Source organism: Rhinoderma darwinii, chromosome 5, assembly GCF_050947455.1.
Source record: "Rhinoderma darwinii isolate aRhiDar2 chromosome 5, aRhiDar2.hap1, whole genome shotgun sequence".
In the NCBI taxonomy this organism is placed as follows: domain Eukaryota; kingdom Metazoa; phylum Chordata; class Amphibia; order Anura; family Rhinodermatidae; genus Rhinoderma; species Rhinoderma darwinii.
The window spans coordinates 320,805,204-320,819,197 of NC_134691.1; the positions used below are offsets into that span (position 1 = coordinate 320,805,204).

The 13,994-nt window shown below is 41.6% G+C and overlaps 1 protein-coding gene across 6 annotated transcripts in view; it reads right to left on the minus strand.

The window, feature by feature from the left end:
• MLLT10 (MLLT10 histone lysine methyltransferase DOT1L cofactor) overlaps nucleotides 1–13,994 on the minus strand; it is a 216,530-nt gene that overhangs the window by 100,161 nt on the left and 102,375 nt on the right. For 4 of the 6 annotated variants that reach the window (XM_075827571.1, XM_075827570.1, XM_075827573.1 and 1 more), the window contains 3 exons: nucleotides 7,680–7,783; nucleotides 5,629–5,722; nucleotides 444–470 (listed from right to left, as the gene is read on the minus strand). In XM_075827571.1, the coding sequence (XP_075683686.1) occupies nucleotides 444–470; nucleotides 5,629–5,722; nucleotides 7,680–7,783 (225 nt within the window). The remainder of the gene's footprint in view (nucleotides 1–443; nucleotides 471–5,628; nucleotides 5,723–7,679; nucleotides 7,784–13,994) is intronic. The other 2 variants (XM_075827575.1, XM_075827572.1) reach the window with 1 other exon arrangement.

Here is a 13,994-nt window from a genome sequence, read left to right on the forward strand (position 1 = left end):
GTAGGGATTGTCCAAAGTGGAAACCCCCTTTAAGCACTGCTGGACAAAACATCACAGACGTCTCATGAGCCGTTTAGATTGTGCAGCTTCAAGGTTCCCATGACATGAATAATTGGAGGGGTTTTGCTCATCTAACATTTACAAGGCATTTCATGATTGCTTTTCTCATATATCTTAATCCCATGTGTGCAGCAAAACACAGATTATTCCTTCTTTTTCAGATTCGACAACACCATGACAGAGGTGGATGGGTAACACACGATGGGCCGGTGGGTGTGCGAGTCTAGAAGCACATGGACAGGATGGATAAATAAGGAGCTAGTCATGCGCTCATCACTACCAATGACAAACCCAAGGAAAAAAGCTCTACTAATGTACGGGAAGGGTGAAATGTCATGATGGAGCGCTTGTTCCATGCATGGGGAAATAGCAGATCAACTTACTTTTTTCTCCTTCTCATGATGTTTATCCTGAGAGTGAGAGGAAGAATCACTTAAACTTTGATCAAATGATCTACTAAAATCCAGTTTGCCTTTTTTCTACAAAAAACACAAAGTAAAAAGTAAAGGAAATAAGTACCTGTAAAAAAAATAAGCGTTGGTACTATATGCTAGAGGGGAATAATGGCCCTGAAAAAGCAGCATCACACCCTCCGGAGAAAGGACAATGCCCCAGGGAATAGAGTCATTCACAAAAAAACGTTCCAGTGCTCTGAACCATCTACACAGAACGGGTAAAAAAAAAAATCCTAACATGCAATCTGCCGGCAGCGGTTATAGAGATGGAGGAACGGAGCAGATTGATACATAGATTTGTGCAAAAGATACAGGATAACCTGTCACTTGTTGTTTTAAATCCCTGTTAACTCTTAAAGAGTCCAGTGGGTGGTCCTACTCAGTGATTGTCAGTAATTTATGCAGTCACACCCATACAGGAAAGGTAGTCAATCAATGGTTGAGTCCGCCTACTGGACTCCTACAACCACTGTAAGCAAGGATTTATATGGATAAATTACAAGTTATTCTAATATATATATGTGTATATCTCAATCTGCTCAGTTCCTCCTGCTCTATAACATGCTGCCTGCAGGTAGGACACCATGTTCACCGTGACGGGTTCCCTTTAAGAAAATCTATAAACAAAATTCTGTGCTGATCAATTCTATACTATATCCTTATGAAGGCTGGAGCTCCGTTTTTCTGATACAGAGCTAAATGGTAAAATGAGAAGGGTTTACTTATAAAGCTCCTATATTAGTAAATAATAATAACTAAGCACCCCCTAGTGGTGAAGGCAGGCACTCAGAATTGTATTATTTCGCTCTGCGTGAGTGGAAACTGGGGATTTGGAGCTCGGTATCCGACAACATTTGATCCAGCTTCATATGTTGAGTATTGTACCCGCATACAATTTTGGGTAACGGTGTAAAAAAAAAGTGGGCACAGCTTCCCTAGTAGCGAAGATGCTCTAAAAGTAAAGTAAGGCACTTTCAATTAAAATGTGTGTTTTCTTTATATACCATCAACATGTGATAGACTACCCTTTACAGCGCTCTATCCAAAAGTGCTAATGGTTTGGCAGGGAAGAGTTTGTCCCACTTGGAGCAGGAGTGTAAATAACTGCTTTTTTTTATATAAAGTAACTGCACTATTGTTTCCGTCCCAAAAAAACGCAAACCTTACGGAGACAGGTGGAAACCATTTGCGACTAAAGCATTACCGCCGAAATCAATGGTAACGCAAAAGGAAGCGATGGTTTCCGTTTGCCTTTCCGCAAACAAACCCGGTTTATGAATAGCTACGGGTAGGAGCCGCCTAACACGAGATAGAAGACCAAAGGATTCTTAATAGCAGCCATCATGGACTTGTTACTTTAGATAAAAAATTTACCTTGATAAGGTGCTTTGGAGAACTTGGTTGGAGTGCCCTCATATAAAAGTAAAAAAATTAAATGTTTGGGATGATCGAGGACCTCACGCTTAATGCCGATGAGTGAAATGAGCCGATGAGATTCTTTTTCTCAAATCAACTATGCCAATGTCTCAGCCGCATAGTTTTTGACATAATACTTTTATATGTTCACACGGTTTAGCATCATCTGTTATTACGATATAATCCCAGAGAATATGCTCCAAAAAGCTTAAAAGAACAGCAAAACCCATTAACCATGTTACATAACTCAAATAAATTGGACGTTCAACAACACAGGGGCAGAATATCTCATAGTAGGTTGCAAACCAATAAAGTGCACTGCAGCCAAATGCATTGGCTATGTATGAGATTACAGCGGGTCTTCCAAACCTGGCCAAAGAATGAGGATATAGCAAAGTTTATATGAAAATTTTTAACTAATTTTTGAATCATTTTAGAATATTCAAAAAGTTTTACATAGCCTAATAAACACAGAAAGAGAAAACCTATGAATTATCGGCATAATCTCCATATATCAGTAAATGCCTACCAACTATAATTGATACTGTATAATGAGCTCCAAATCTCATGCATACAGATTGAAAACATAATCTTGCTACCTGCAGTCACCACTAGGGGGAGCATAGGAGCTTACTGCATACTGTTATATTATGGAGTTCACCATATAAACTCCCCCTAGTGGTGGCAGCCAGAATTCTTCATTAGCACTGTTAACAATAAGATTTTGTCCTAACCATATCCATTGTTTCTGCAAGCAAATCTGATATAACCCATATGAAAGAAATGAATAAGCCTGGCAATGTATTCAGGGAATGCACAATTCGAATACACAAATCAGAGGGTCGCCTCATGACTAACACAGACCCTGGCAGGGCATAATAGGGGCTGCAGATCAAAAAACAGTCAGTAATCAATCCCAAGACTGCCCATCCCTATGTTACACAGACATCGGATCGCTTATTCCCAAAAATACATTATAAATGCTCTAGTTTTACTTTTGCAATTTAAGAGAAAAAAGGCCATTGGCAAGGAAATGAATTGTGAACAATCCCGGAATTCAGTAAATTGAGCAGTAACGCAGTTTATTCCGCCAAACATAAGTTCATGATATGCGTTAAGAGCCCTTTGTCTAAATGTGTTCCATACGTCCCAACTATGCAAAGATTACACTGTAAATAATATCCCAGTAAATGGATTATACATTCCGGCATTAACATGGCTATTAAATGGCGACATTCCATAGGAATATGTAAAAATGATGTGCCACGATATCAGACAGAAAGCCCCTTGTTCAATGCCGCTGATCTGGAGGAGCACCGCCTGACCACATTGTCATGGACAGCCTTATAGTGTAGCCACGGGCATCACACAGCTATTTCATGGCTTCCACCGTTACTAATGACATTCTTCAACAGATTGACTTTACTAACGAGTCAGTCCGTGCCCCATGCCTCAGTGACGTCATTTGATCCTAAGAAAGCGAAAGGACTGCCCAGAAAAATAGACGTCTGTACTCCGAGGGTGACATGTACACTAAAACGGAGTGAAACATACTCATTTGGTCATGATAGACCGCTGAAGATGAGCTTTCCTCTGTACTGTAGGAGCCACTATGAAAAAGACCTGCAAAAAAAACTGTGCTCACCCCAGAACGCCCCTTCATTAAAGCAATGTACGGATGTACAAAAGCCCTACTGTGTTTATGGTCTCCTATAAAAGTATGAAGAGGAGACCAAACAAGTTGGGGCCAAAACAGTGTAACTAAAACTTTAAAAATAAATTAAAAAAAACTTTTGACATATCATAGGGACATGTCAGAAGTTTTGATCGGTGAGTGCTGAGATCCCCATCGATCGCTGAAACAAAGCGGCAGAAGAGCTCGGGCGATGTGCCGCTTTGTTTCTGATCGGCTTTCCTCGGAGTGGTGTACAAGCTCAATAGAAAGTCTATGAGTCCGTCCACCACTCGCTTGGCTTTCCGAGAGAAGCCGATCAGAAACGAAGCAGCACAGAACTCACTTGAGAACTTCGAGTTTAAGCGATCGGTGGAAGTCTCCGTGCTCAGACCCCCACTGATCAAAACTTCTGATATGTGACTATGACATGTCCAAAAAAAAACGTACATTTAGTACGTTGATTAGAAAAACATGGCTGTTTTTTTTTTTTATAAAAAAGACCACCACACCTGTCCACAGGTTATAAATGCTATTGCAGCTCAGATGCATTCACTTTAATGGAGCGGTGCTTAAATCCCACACAGGTGGACAGGACAAGTGTGGCAATGATTTTATTTTTATTTAAAAAGCAGCCATGTCTTTCTAATCCTGGACAATCCCTTTAATTAAAGAGGACCTGGATCTCTCCAGACTTGTCTTTTTTTATTAAAATACTTGTATTCCCCATCAAGTAATAATCTTTTCTTAGAACCCTGAATTGCACTATTCCTCTGTTATTCCCCCTGGAATGTATGAATACATTAACAACTGTGTTACATTTCTCCTTATCAGTGGGGTGTGTCCCTACACAGTTTGACACTGTCCAATCAGTACTGGAAGTGCCAGCCTGTGTAGGGACACATCCTATTTATTGGTAACCACCCAGTTGTCAATTTTGTCATACATGTCCAGGAGGAATAACAGAGGAACAGCAAAGTTCTAAGAAAAATTCCTAAGAATTGTTCTCATGAGTAATACAAATAATTACTAAGACAGACAGACCCTCTTTAAAAAAAATGGGCCAAATGCATTACATTCAGTAGCTGAAAATCCAACAAAACAACCAAATTCTATAATTAAAACATTCAATAGATTTTTATTTTATTTTTTAAAAGCACTTCAGGTTAACAATGTGCATGTTTTCCCTGTTTAGACAGTAACAAGACTTGACCACAGGACGGTCTCATGTACGACACCATCAGCTCGTCTCATTTCTTTGAAATATTTTACTTATTCCGGCAGATGCTTTCATTGCATTGATGAACGTGTATTACATTTGTCAAATCCAGCAGGAAGTGTGTGTGTGTGTGTGTGTGTGTGTGTGTGTGTGTGTGTGTGTATATATATATATATATATATATACACACATACACACACACACACATATATACAAACATACACAGAAATTCTGTATTATACCTCTACTATCACTGATATAACACTAGTTCTGTTTTATGACAGCCTGTACCTGACTGTTGCACCGCTCTAACATCAGACTGCTCCTGTTACAGCAGGTTTTTAGTACAGAAATGCTGTATGTGCCATTGTCTTATATTGATGGGTAGCTTCACTAAAGGTGACGAACCTTCCTGAATGAGGAGGCGGATAACAGACTTCTACGATTTCCAAGGAACTCTTTAAAAAAATAAACACCTATCAATAGTGATAAAAATGAACTGCCGCTCAGAGCAGGCAATAGCGGATGTAAAAGGACAGTGATCAGGCTCCAGCCATGACTATAGCAATTGTACCCTGAATAAAGCGCCTGCTGCAGCCTCACCCCCTGAACAGGCACCTTCTCCACCCTGTGAACCTATGAATAATTCCGTCCTGTGGTCGGCACATCATTGCACTGAGCTGCCTCTACCCCTGTGTGTACAAAAACCCGGTTTCAATAAGACCAAATTGTGCAGGCAAAGAGACCAACAACAAAAACATCAGTAATGAACATTGTACCCCAAATAATGCCGGCGGAGTCCTTACCAGCTTACTATAGTGGTATTTACAATAGCCGCAGTACTGCACATTGTCTGCTCCATTCCCTTCCTCTTCACAAAGAAGTCCTGCAAACTGTGCACTGAAACAACAAAGACAAATCCTTCAGCTTGTATCAGAAAACCTTCAAGGTGAAGTAACGGAGCAAACAACACAAACAAATCAAGACGGCGAATGCATTACCTACATATCACAACACTGGATTCTCACTTTAACCCCATAAGGATACGGACAATTTTGTCCTTCAGGACGCGAAGACAACCATAAAACTTATTTTCTTCCACTTATATACCGTATATGAGGGCTTGTTCTTTGCGGAACGCGTTGTATAAGTGAACAGGGCACTTATAGCTTAGCGGCTTTTGTGCCGGCATCATTACTATAGAGCCAAGGGTTAAGCTTCTATTCCTATTGGCGCTTTGAGCATCCGGCCGGGGTTTCCGTCATATTTGATGTAAAGAATAGCGCAGTATGCAGCTCTATTATCGTGGTTAAAACGACAGAAACCTGGACGGAACTCGACTAACCCGATTAGGAGTCAATGGGGCCCCGTCGGTTGCTGTTTGGATCTGTTGAACAGAAACCATGATGGCAGTGTGAACATAGTCCAACTAATTAAAATGGAAAAAGTTAAGAAATTATTATTATTTTTTTTCTTCCCAAAATTTAAGGAGGAAGGGGGTCTATACTGATAAAGGCAGTGAAGATTGAAAACTACGGTTTCTATTGGAAGATTTGCCTCTTTCCAGATGACTATTATATTGTATTTTCTACAATGAAACGTTGCTGATCATTAGATAAAATGTAATATTACCGCATATAGTAATATATACGTTTATCCATTTTTATCACAAATTATGAATTGCTGCCACATTTTTTTTTTAAATGGGTTGTCTGGAAAACTTGTTTCCATATCCCCTCTTAAGGCTCCGGCTCTTCCGTGTATATGAGACCTTATGGTCAGGATTTACTAGATCTTGATTTAGAGATGTTTATATAAGTAAGTGTAAGGCTATTGTTAAAATTTGATTCCCGAGTGCTGATCCTGGGACTTCTTCATGGACAGGATATATAGAGCTCTATATACCTAGCCTACAACACGTGTACATTACAAAAATAAAGCTCCAAATAAAGTCTGTGATCCCGGACCACCACAGATTTACAGAAGGAAAGGCCTCTATAGAAAACGCAAACCGCTTTGGCACTGCTCAAAGATTTCTGCTACTGGAAAATACGACAACGCTTCTTTTAAGGGGTTGTATGGGTTTAGAAAAACATTGCCTCTTTCTTCCAAAAACAGCATCCCTCTTGTCTGAGTCTGGTAAGACAGCTCAGTCCCCACCAGACGCAGTCCATGGACAAGAGTGGCACCGAGACCGGAAGAAAGCAGCCATGTCTTTCCAGTCTCCTACAACCCCTTAAAACAAACTATTAGGGTATGTCCACACTGAGTTTTTTGCAGGCAGAAAAATCTGCCTCAAAATTGATTTTGCCCTGCCTGCACTTTCTTTGCGCCGCTTTTTGGTCGCGGGCGAAAACCGCTTTCTCTGTCTCCCGTTGACTTCAATGGGAGGTCAGAGACGGACCTGCCAGAAGAAAGAGAATGTCAGGGTTTTTTCCATGAGCGGTTTTTTCCGCTTGCGGGAAAAAAAACACCTCTGCTACCCATTGAAAATCAATGGGAGGCAATTACAGAGGTTTTTGGCGCAGTTTTCGCGTCAAAAACAGCGCCAAAAACAGCGCCAAAAAACTCTGCGTGAACTGGGCCCTACCGAATGGTTCTTTGCTTCAAATGTAATTTCAGATTTTTATTAAGAAATTTCTGAGCAGTGCCAAAGGGGCTTGAGTTCTACAGAGTCACTTCAATCTACAGTATCAAGTGGTGACAGTGTAAGATCACAAACTTCTCGAATGGGATATTGCCACATGTATCGTTGACCAGGTCCCTTTAGGCATACAGTCAGGGTTCATCATTGCTTGTCCCCATGTTTTAGCCAGTGTCACCTGTTACACCATTTTCTCGATATCGGACAACTCACCAGGTTACGTGGAAGGCCTGTCGACATCCATGTTTATTGCAGGTCATACAAGCCCCCGTAGCAGCTTTACTCTCACGCCCTTGCTCATCACAAATATAGCAAGTCTGCAAATAAGCAGAAAAAAACCCAACTGTTAGCATACAAGTCACCCCTTCATACAGTTTCATATGGTCATTAAAGGGTTACGATTAGGTATCAAATAGATCCCATGTAATTAAAATAAACAGATCACAATTCTACTGTATGAACTAAAAGTGGAAACCACTAGACAAATTTATTTCAAAAGGAATTGATGTCATTTATGCATTAAGTGGGCAAAAATGGGACAATACTTGTGTTTAGAGGACCTGTCATGCACATGTCTGTATTTTTAATCCGCAATTATGGACCCATTTAGGTCTATGGGCTACGGACACCTTTCCATATTTTTACGGATGGGTGTCCGTGCTGTAGAAATGTTTGTTTGGCCATAATTATGGCACGGACTCCCCATAGAAGTCTATGGGTGCTTCCGTAATTACAGACAGCTATAGCCGTCCGTAACTAGCGAAGCATTGCTAGGCGACGCCGGGTTTTCAGATGTTGCATATCATTTGTCGTTTTATTCTTCTTTTGGGGGATCAGTAAATACGCATGCATTACGGATGCACTATGGACCGTATTTAGGGACACCGTTCCGTATATGCGGATGACTATAAAGGACTACGGATCGGTATTTACGGACAGTATTTATGGATGGATGAAATCTACAGTCGTGTGCACGGGGCCTCACCTCTCCTGACGGGTCTGTTTTAGTAAATATTTGTATTCCCCACGAAATAGCAAATCTGGACCATCTCTTTTTAGAACTCTGCATTGTGCCATTCTTCTGTTATTCCTCCTAGAAATGTATGAATAAATTAACACTTGGGTGTTACCATTCCCCTTGACTGAGGGGGCGTGTCCCTACACAGTCTCTGTCAGCACTGATTGGACGGTGTCAGTCTGTGTAGGGACACACCCACAACTGGTAACACCCAGTTGTCAATTTATTCATACATTTCTAGGAAGAATAACAGAGGAATGTCACAATGTAGAGTGATGGTCACTAGCAAAACGGGCTTAGTTAGCAAAAGGGGCACCACGGACAGCGGATACATAAGGAAATCTAAATCGTTGGATTTTATTCCATTATCCTTTTATATGTGACTAGAATATAGGAGAAGGTAGAACAATATGAATATTTTTATCAATATATATGCATATCCATCCATTTTTGATGTGCTGTTCTGCGGAGTAATATTATATGGGCATCCGCTATTATTACATCAGGAAATAAGATTTCTTCACCTTTATACCACCAACTTTGAATTTAGTCCCAAGACATGAGGCTATGGCCGCTTCCCCGCCACATTATGATCTCGTTATACGAAAAGTCTACGGGACACCGGAAACAAATACATACCTGTTCAAAATGCGGCGAGAACTTGTCGCAAGCGCCTGCATCTCAAAGAATAAGCGAGGCCTAAATACGGATGTGTATAACTGGGGCACACAAGGGTTAAGAAGCCGGTGTGACTTGGAATTCAGTGCACATGATGGAGGATGTGGGGGGAAGGTAGGAGGTGAGTAGTGTCACGTGTAGCGTCTAAGTGATAACAAGCTAGAGGGGGATGGGTATCAAAAGCAATCAGAGAACCAGCTGGAAGTACTAAGCCAGGACTTACAGCAAGAGCAAGGAAAAAATGAGACCCTGAAAAGAGCAAAGCCGGAGTCATGTGCCTTCAGTCCTCCTATAGTGTACCGGGCAGGGCATTACACTGGAACAACCATACATACATGAGACGGGGGGGGGGGGGGTAGTCGTAATAACGAAGCAGAATGGGGCATTGGTAACAATGTTTTCAATAGTTTTTCTTTCCGCACTTCGAGAAGTGTAGCCATAATGGAAAGGTTTCCTACGGTTTTGGCATCCAAATCTGCTTAGAGAGGATTGGGACGTTAGAATCTAAATTTCCAGTTATTGGTGATGGGGAAACAATGAAATATTGTGGGTCCCTGGTCATGTGAAGACAAAACTGCTTACAATAAATAAATCCTCCGAGGCAGTCAACTGAATCGGCTAGAAGGAAGCGGGCATTCAAGCCGGTGATTTGGTCGTTTAGTTGTTAGGCTGGTTGTGAGCCGTGCAAAGAGGGCAAAGAGTGGCTGCATTCCCACGGGAAGAGGACACCTCCGGCCTTCTTGTAGGAAACAGGTTTCACTGTCCAGAAAGGATTTAACCCCTGGCATGCCGGCAGAGGCAGTGATGCTTGGCCGCATGGCTATACACAGGTCTGTGCCTTCATTGTAGCTATGGTTTACATGGCATCTTTCCCCTTCCGAGGCCTCTAGGTCTAGTCTTTTATGAGACAGAAATCACTTGTATGCCCCAAATCTGTGTTGGAGACTTTCCCACGTTTGTTTGTAAATGACAATCTATGAAGAACTTGGCCTGACCTGAAAAAAGGGAAGGGGAGGAGGAGGGTGAAATATTCCGCTTTAGTGGCCTCCTTGAATTAAACGGCTTCACCTTGCAACGGCTGCCAAAATATTACTCTCACAAGGTGTGTTAAGCTGCCGTACAGACCAGGAGAATTCTTTTTTTTATTACTATTCTCACGGGCAAAACTTGGTACTAACGCAATATACGCAAAAAGATTTACATTGAGCTACCTGTAAAAAGAGGACAGGAGGCGTTCAACGTAAATCAAGCGCTGCATCAGCAATCAGAAAAGACTGGAAGGGACATCGCACATAAATAAGGATTCACACAAACATTCAAAGACAAAAAACAAAACAAAAGGAAAACCTATAAAAACTATTCGACACGGTGTTAACTGCACAGCAACATCTGAATGGACCCTTAGGCTATGTTCACACGGGGTATTTTGCCGAGTTTTTTGACGCGGAAACCGCGTCGCAAAACTCGGCAGAAACGGCCCGAGAACGCCTCCCATTGATTTCAATGGGAGGCGTCGGCGTCTTTTTCCCGCGAGCAGTAAAACTGCCTCGCGGGAAAAAGAAGCGACATGCCCTATCTTCGGGCGCTTCCGCCTCTGACCTCCCATTGACTTCAATGGGAGGCAGGAGAAAGCGTATTTCTCGCTGTTTTATGCCCGCGGCGCTCAATGGCCGCGGGCGAAAAACGGCGCGATAATTGCCGCGAAAATCGGCGTGCAGGGAGAGGAATATCTGCCTCAAAGTTCCAAACTGAATTTTGAGGCAGATATTCCTCCCCCAAAATACTCTGTGTGAACATAGCCTTAAGGCTATGTTCACACGGAGTATTTTTCAGGCAGAATTTCTGCCTCAAAATTCCGTTTGGAAGTTTGAGACAGATTTTCCTCTCCCTGCACGCCGATTTTCACAGCGTTCTTCGCCCGCGGCCATTGGGCGCTGCGGGCATAAAACGCAGCGAAATACGCTTTCTCTGCCTCCCATTGAAGTCAATGAGAGGTCAGAGGCGGAAACGCCCGAAGATAGGGCATGTCACTTCTTTCTCCCGCGAGCCGGTTTTACTGCATTGAAATCGACGGGAGGCATTTCCGGGCCGTTTTTGACGAGTTTTTTGGCGCGGATTCCGCGTCACATAACTCGTCAAAATACTCCGTGTGAACATAGCCTTAGGCTGGGTTCACACTGAGTTTTTTGCAGGAGGAAAATCTGCCTCAAAATTTCATTTGGAATTGAAATCAATGGGAGGCATTTTCAGCCGTTTTTTGGCGCGTTTTCCAACGCGGTTTCCGCGTCAAAAAACATGTAAAAAAAACTCCATGTGAACTGGCCCTTATAGACTTTCCTATTAATTTGTAGTGATAATGCTTCTCATACAACTGTATTAAAAGAATACAGGGCATTGGGGTTTTTAAGGTTTGTTTTTCTTTCTTCCAAGACAACTCATAAAAGAAAAGGAAAGCTAGAGACATAAAGAAAAACAAAAATGAAACAACAAATAATAACAAAAAATACAACACATCCAATTAAATAAATAAGAAACAATCCTTACAAAAACTAAATATCCGAAGAGAGCAAACTCTGTACACGATACCGGACTAAGCTGCCGCCTATTAGACTCTCATAGGTCTACAATGAGATTATGGGGCAGCCCTGTGGATGGAGCTCTTGTGATATACCATGTAAGGGTTAACAGATTTTCCCTTCACTCTCCAGGTTTATTTGTTGGGAGGTGAATTCTTTGCGGCTGAGGTCTGTGATGGTGATTTGGGCAGGTTTATTTGTCAATGACAATCCATGCATAGTCTAACACACATCAAAGGGGAGAAAATGCTCTTCCGTGTCTACAGCCCAGATTCCCTCATTTCCTGTTGCTGTCTGCTCCAGCGTCAGATTAGCAGCAATAATATGAAAGGTCCGAGAAACAGTGGCTGCGACATATGGAATTTTAATAAACGGCTTTAAGACCAGATCCTGGAGCCTTTTCTGCAGTATGGGCATGCACGAACAATTATGTGGTGGCCAGCGCTGCAGGAAACACAACTCGTCTTTATTTTACTTTATTATTATCGTCTTTGTCTTATTTTTTTATGCCTAAATAAAATATACTGACACTGGGGATAAAAATTTGCAGCCCTTCAATCTGTGCACTGGAATATTTCACAGTATAGACGACCCCCTTCCCATTATCACCAGTCTCTCTGTAATATAGCAGAGTGTGTTGTAAGTATTAAGGAAATCCCTAGATGACACCAAAGCCCTATAAGGATTACATCAGGGGCTACTGCGCAGCCAGACCCCCGACTTGACAGACGGGATCAAGGTCTCCATATATCGTACATTATTCTCAGGACTCATTCACTGCAACCCCTATACACACACACATATATATATATATATATATATATATATATATATATATATATATATACACACACACACACACATACATACATACACACATTATATATATATATATACATACATATATTTATACACACACACACATATATATATATATTTATACGCACACACACACACACACACACACACACACACACATACGAATTCCGAAACAGCAGGAAGAGAATTATGCTGCAGATATAGCAGAGCCGAATTTGTTATTCAATTCTGTAAGAATGATTATAAAATTTTCCAGCAGTCCTATGCAAAACGAAAGATAACGCTTTTCAATATCACAACAAATAACTTTAGCTTTGCTGCACCTGTATATGGAGGTACAAGATTAAGTATATTTCAATCAACAAGCATAGTTGTAAATTATGAAAAAAATTAAAGGACTGTAGTTTTCCATAGCACTGACCCTACAGATCTGTATTACAAACTGATGGGACACTTTAGGTGTGCACTTATGGAGACGCCTCTGTGAGACGCAGTGGGGCAGGTTCCATAATACTGGCGTGTAATATGCCAGTCTTCGTATAAACATTGATGGATAAATATGCACCTAATTAAAGAGGCATACACCTCTTAATAAATTAGGCACAGCTTTGGGCCGTCCGTGCACGAGAAAGGGAAATCAACGCTCGCTATGAGTTGGTATAGATTTCCGCTATAATTTACGCCAGTTTCTGGTGTAAAATATAGTCAAAGTTTTGAGAAGCGACAGGCCCTGCTCCCTTTCACTAAGCTTTGACGACTTTTCTGAAAAGTTTCTGAAGCAATAATAAAAAAATAAAAAAAAAAGACAAAAGTCGTAATTTTAAATAAATCTGCCCCGTTTTCTCCTCTAGATGATGTAATGTATGACGCCATAGAAGGCTGTACATGTCGTATTGCGGTAGATTCAAGCTTCAATTGAAGAGTAATACCCCCAACCTGAGGTCGTCATCTTAATCTTCCAAATTACAGATCGCTAGGGTTACACGTAACATGAATCTAAATCAGCGCAACAGAGAGGATTCTAGCCATATGGGCTATGTGGTTCCAAAGCAGTACAACCAAGACCCGGCTGGCGCAGCTTTGGCAAAAGTGCAAATCGCTAAGCTGCTGTGATATTGCAAAAAGGAAATTGCTGCTCCCGTCCTCTCTGCAACGTAACCGCAGAATAAAATAGCAGCATTTTAGCGTTTCCATATTTAATTGATGCTCCTGCCTCAGCAAGGTCAACCACGGCTCAGTAAATGGTACAATGATAAATGTATCTAGAAATCACAACGTAGGTGGTCACATTCATAGGAGTGACCAAACTGCCCCATCACAAACACATCTGACGGTGGAAATCCCAACCGTGGCCATCACCAATAACAGTCCACGTGTGCCGGGTACCGACTAAAGGCAAAACCTATGTATACCACAGTTGGGTGACCAGTTTGTCCC